Source organism: Chiloscyllium plagiosum, chromosome 3 (assembly GCF_004010195.1).
Source record: "Chiloscyllium plagiosum isolate BGI_BamShark_2017 chromosome 3, ASM401019v2, whole genome shotgun sequence".
In the NCBI taxonomy this organism is placed as follows: domain Eukaryota; kingdom Metazoa; phylum Chordata; class Chondrichthyes; order Orectolobiformes; family Hemiscylliidae; genus Chiloscyllium; species Chiloscyllium plagiosum.
Window position 1 is genome coordinate 75,498,267 of NC_057712.1, and position 5,269 is coordinate 75,503,535.

Genomic DNA, 5,269 nt, shown 5'->3' on the forward strand with positions numbered 1-5,269 from the left:
ATCAGCTTCCTCAATCTCTATCCATTCCAGCATGATTACCTGCTCCTCAATGGTTTCATTCACTACAAGGTCCTTTTCTTTAGTAAAGACAGAAGCAAAAAACTCATTTAGGGCTTCCCCTACCTCCTCAGACTCTATACACAAGTTCCCTATGCTATCCCTGATCAGCCCTACTCTTTCTTTGATCATTCTCTTATTCCTCACATACGTGTAAAATGCCTTTGGATTCTCCCTAATTCTTCCTGCCAAGCCTTTTTCATGCCCCCTCCTGGCTCTCCTCAGACCATTTTTGAGCTCCTTCCTAGCCTGCCTGTAATCCTCTAGAGCTGAGGAAGACCCTAGCTTCCTCCACCTTACGTAAGCTGCCTTCTTCCTTTTGACAAGAAGCTCCTCTGCTCTCATCATCCAAGGTTCCTTTATCTTACCCCTTCTTGCCTGTCTCAGAGGGACATATTTGTGCATCACTCGCAACAACTGCTCCTTAAACAGTCTCCACATGTCTATAGTGCCCTTTCCATGGAGCAATTGCTCCCAGTCCATGCTTCCTAACTCATGTCTAATCGCCTCATAGTTTCCTTTTTCCCAACTAAATATCCTCCCATTGTGCCTGTTTCTCTCCTTCTCCATGGCTATGTAGAATGTGAGGCAGTTGTGCTCACTATCACAAAAATGCCCTCCCACCGCAAGATCTGTCACCTGCCCCGGCTCATTGCCGAACACCAAATCCAAAATGGCCTCTCCCCTCGTCGGCCTGACGACGTACTGAGTTAGGAAACCCTCCTGAACACACCTTACAAAAACAGCTCCTTCCAAACCGTCTGCTCGAAGGAGGTTCCAATCAATATTGGGAAAGTTAAAGTCACCCATTACAACAACCCTACTACATTCACACTTCAATCTGCCGACCTATGCTTTCTTCCATCTCCCTGCTGCTATTGGGAGTAAATCCCTAAAGAGGTGACTGCTCCCTTGCTGTTCCTAATTTCCACCCACACTGACTCGGTAGGCAGATCTTCCTCGACAATGGAAGCTTTTGCGTTAAAGCAAACACACTTTAACTGATACTTTGGTTCCTTGCTGGGAAAGTCCTTCCCACTAGCTGGTCTACCTCTTGCTATTGCCTCATCTGCATCAACTCTCACCTCCGGTATACAGCTCAGATTCCCACCCCCCTGCCATATTAGTTTAAACCCTCTCCAACTACTCGAGCAAACCTTATTGGTCCCCTTCCAGTTCAGATGCAACCCGTCCTTCTTGTACAGGTCCCACCTTCCCCAGAAGGCATCCCAATTATCTACATATCTGAAGCCCTCCCTCCTACACCAGCTGTGCAGCCACATGTTAAGCTGTGCCCGCTCCCTGTTCCTCACCTCGCCATCTCGTGGCACCGGTAGTAAACTAGAGAACACTACTCTGTTTGTCCTGCTCTGCACCTTCCACCCTAACTCCCTGAAATCACTTTTTATATCCTCGATCCTTTTCCTGGCTATATCATTAGTGCCGATATGTAACACGATTTCTGGCTGTTCGCCCTCCCCTTTCACAACCTTATACACCCGATCAGAGACGTCCCAGACCCTGGCACCAGGGAGGCAACATACCTTCCGGGAATCCCGATCCTGACCACAAAATCTCCTGTCGATTCCCCGAACTATCGAGTCCCCTACCACTAGCACTTTTCTATTCTGCCCTCTTCCCCTCTGGGCCACAGGGTCAGGCTCAGTGCCAGAGAACTAACCACTATGGCTTTCCTCTGGTAGGTCATTCCCCCCCCCCCAGCAGTATCCAAAACGATATACTTATTGCTGAGGGGAATGTCCACAGAGGATCTCTGCACTGTCTGTCTGTCCCCTTTCCTCCCCCTAACTGTAACCCATCAGGAGTGACCAACTGCCGGTAACTCCTCTCAATTACCCCCTCAGCCTCCCGAATGATCCGCAGTTCATCCAGCTCCAGCTCCAATTCCCCAACACGCTTTTCCAGGAGCTGGAGTTGGGTGCACTTTCTGCTGACAAATGTTCAACTTCTATCTTCTCGTCATCTTCTTGCAAGAGGACAGCGCCGACACCCACATCGCTCACGCCGATAGCCACCTATTGCGTCATTAGGTGTGGCTAACACTGGGGCGGTGGTTAATCCAGCTTTCAGGCTGGGAAATGCCTTCTGACCTTCCTTCGTTCACTGAAAGCTTCTGCATTTCTGCAACCACGCTGTTAAAATTCGGTTGAAATCTTCAATGAAAACCACTCGGTCTTGGTCCTTCCTTCTCTGTCGATGGCATGGGACATTCCCCAGTAATCTTTGTTTTCATATCCCATGTGGCCATCGGTCCACATCCAGTGATTACGGCCTAGCTTGGATATTTTCGTGAATTCCCTGTTAACCAGGCTTATCACCTGAAGACAGGCTCCATCACCCAGAATCCTCCTGAAGCTGACTGAACAATTCCGACAGACGTGCCAAACACGCCTTCCATCTGTGACTTAAAGTCAGACGGGTGGCTGTGTGGCAACACACAGTTGGGTAATTACAGTCGTCCAGCCATGGAATAACCCAGTGGCTCGTCAACCGCCCTCCCCCTCGTACATACTGGCTTGAAAAACTGTCCTGGACGCATTTCACGAATCCCACTCTCTCTGAGCCTTTCGCACCACCGCTCGCCCCGGCTGATGTTGGCGAGGTTGAAACCCCCTACCATCGCTACCCACATCACTTTTATGATTCGCAGGTGCCGGAGTTGGACTGGGGTGTACAAAGTTAAAAATCACGCGACGCCAGGTTGTAGCCCAACAGGTTTAATCGGAAGCGCGCTAGCTTTCGGAGCGCCTCTCCTTCATCGGGTGGCTGCGGAGTATAAGATCACAAGACACAGAGTTTATAGCAAAAGTTTCGCCGATCTTGGAATCTTGCGATCTCTGCACTCAGGTCAACTGAACAAAGAGCAGATGAACAACCATCTGACGAAGGGGCAGCGCTGAGAAAGCTAGTGCTTCCGATTAAACCTGTCGTGCTCCAGCCTGGTGTTGTGTGTGACTTTTAACGATTATTTTTAAACTTCTCTGAAACTTGCCCGCATGTCTACTGTTCTATTTCTTGCACGCAATTAGGAGGCCACAATACACTCCCAGCAATGTGATCTGGCTTTTCGGTTTGACCTCTCGTTTCAATTGGGCAGCCGTCTAAGATGTCATCACTCGTTTGTGGGCGGCGCGGTGGCACGGTGGGCAGCACTGCTGCCTCGCAGCGCCAGGGACCCGGGTTCGATTCCCGCCTCAGGCGACTGACTGGGTGGAGTTTGCACGTTCTCCCCGCGTCTGCGTGGGTTTCCTCCACATTAAACCCCATTTGCCACCTCTCAGCCCAGCTCTGCAGCTTATCTACGTCCCTCTGTAACCCGCAACATCCTTCCGCACTATCCACAACTCCACCGACCTTAGTGTCACCCGCAAATTTGCTAATGTGATGCACAGCGAGAAATACCAGAGCTGGTTTTGTGATAATCGTGGGCGGTTTTAAATTCCATTTTGTTCAGACATACTTTCAGTGAGCGGGTAGGTGGAGCTAGTAAATGTGAAGTCATCCGGTTTTGGGAGGGATGACACAAAGGAGTATTATTTGAATGATGAAATATTGCAAAGGGACCTGGGTGTCCTTGTGCATGAATCATAAAAGCTTGGTCTGCAGGAAGGCATCTGGAATTTTGTCCCTCATTGTTAAATTGAATTGAATTTATTGTCCCGAGGCACAGTGAAAAGCTTTGTTTTGCGAGCGATACAGAGTTAAGTCGCACCGCTCAGTAAATATTAGGTAAACAGTGGCAAAAACAAAAGCACAGGGATAGGCCAATGTTAAGAGTTTGTGAGTCCGTTCACGATTCTAACAACAGGAGGGTAGAAACTGTTTGGAAACCGGCCGGTGCGTGTGTTCTGTACCATCTCCCCGATGGTAGAAAAACGTTGCCAGGGTGGGACGGATCTTTGAGAACGCTGGCGGCCTTTCCTTGACAGTGAGGCCTGCTAGGTGGATTCTATAGATGGGAGGTTGGGCCTTTGGGATTGTCCGGGCCGAGTTCACCCCACTCTCTGTAACCGTCTCCGATCTTGAACGGGACCGTTGCCGTACCAGGGGGCAGACAGAACGCTCTCGATGGCACACCTTATAAAAGTTGGCGAGGGTATTCGCCGTCATGCCCGATTCCCTCAGCGGCCTGAGGAAGAAGAGACGTTGTTGGGCCTTTGTAACCAGTGCGTCCGCATGAACAGTCCAGGAAAGTTTGTTGTGGATGACCACTCGCAGGAGCTTGGGTATCCTTGGGTTGTTTTTCTCCGAGGGAGAAAGCTGATGCTGGAGATCAGCGACGAGAGTGTGGTGCTGGAAAAGCATCCCAAGAGCAGGAGAATGGGCCCGATGAAGGGCTTTTGCCCGAAACGTCGATTCTCCTGCTCCTTGGATGCTGCCTGACCTGCTGCGCTCTTCCAGCCACACACAGCTCTTGTTTTTCTCAGAGCAGAGGTGTTTGAGAGGGGACATGATCGAAATGTGTAAAGTGATGAGGGGCACAGACAAGGAGAAACTTGTCCCCTTGATGGGGGGGATCATTGACTGGGGCATAGATTTAAGGTAAGCAGCAGAAGGTTTGGACAATATATTCACTAGTTTTTCGAGCGGCGGGGCAGAAATGCTCACAACATTGAAGGAGATAATTAGACGTGCACTAGCGATGCCAAGGCACACAAGCCTATGGGCTAAGTGCCGGAAAATGGGATTGGAATAATCCAGAAGCGATGCACTGTAGTGCCTTTTCTCTTTGCTGTCAGCGTCTTGTTCGGAACATTCTGTCTGGATCCTGCCCGCCCAGTTAGCTTAAACCCTCCCAAACAGTACTAGTAAACCTCCCTGCAAGGACGCTGGTCCCATTCTGGGTCAGGGGCAACCCGACACCCCCAAAACAGTCCCAGTGTCCGAGAAATATAAAACCCTTCCTCCCGCACCATCTGGACCAACCTCCTCTTCGACACTCGCTGGCACTGGGTGGAATCGAGAGCTGATTATCATTCGGATCCTATTCTTCAATCTGCTTCCTAGATTAGATTCCCTACGGTGTGGAAAGGGGCCCTTCCACCCAACAAGTCCATACCGACCCTCCGAAGAGTAACCCCCCCCCCCCCCCCCCCCCCCGACTAACGCACCTAACACTATGGACAATTTAGCGTGGCCGATCCACCCTGACCTGCACATCTTTGGACTGTGGGAGGAAACCCACGCAGAC

At 50.4% G+C, this 5,269-nt stretch overlaps 1 protein-coding gene across 1 annotated transcript in view; it reads left to right on the forward strand.

The window, feature by feature from the left end:
• imp4 (IMP U3 small nucleolar ribonucleoprotein 4) overlaps positions 1–3,183 on the forward strand; it is a 23,258-nt gene extending 20,075 nt beyond the window's left edge. The window contains exon 5 of the mRNA XM_043675116.1: positions 3,108–3,183. Coding sequence (XP_043531051.1) covers positions 3,108–3,183 — 76 coding nt within the window. The remainder of the gene's footprint in view (positions 1–3,107) is intronic.
• Positions 3,184–5,269: the final 2,086 nt, after the last annotated feature.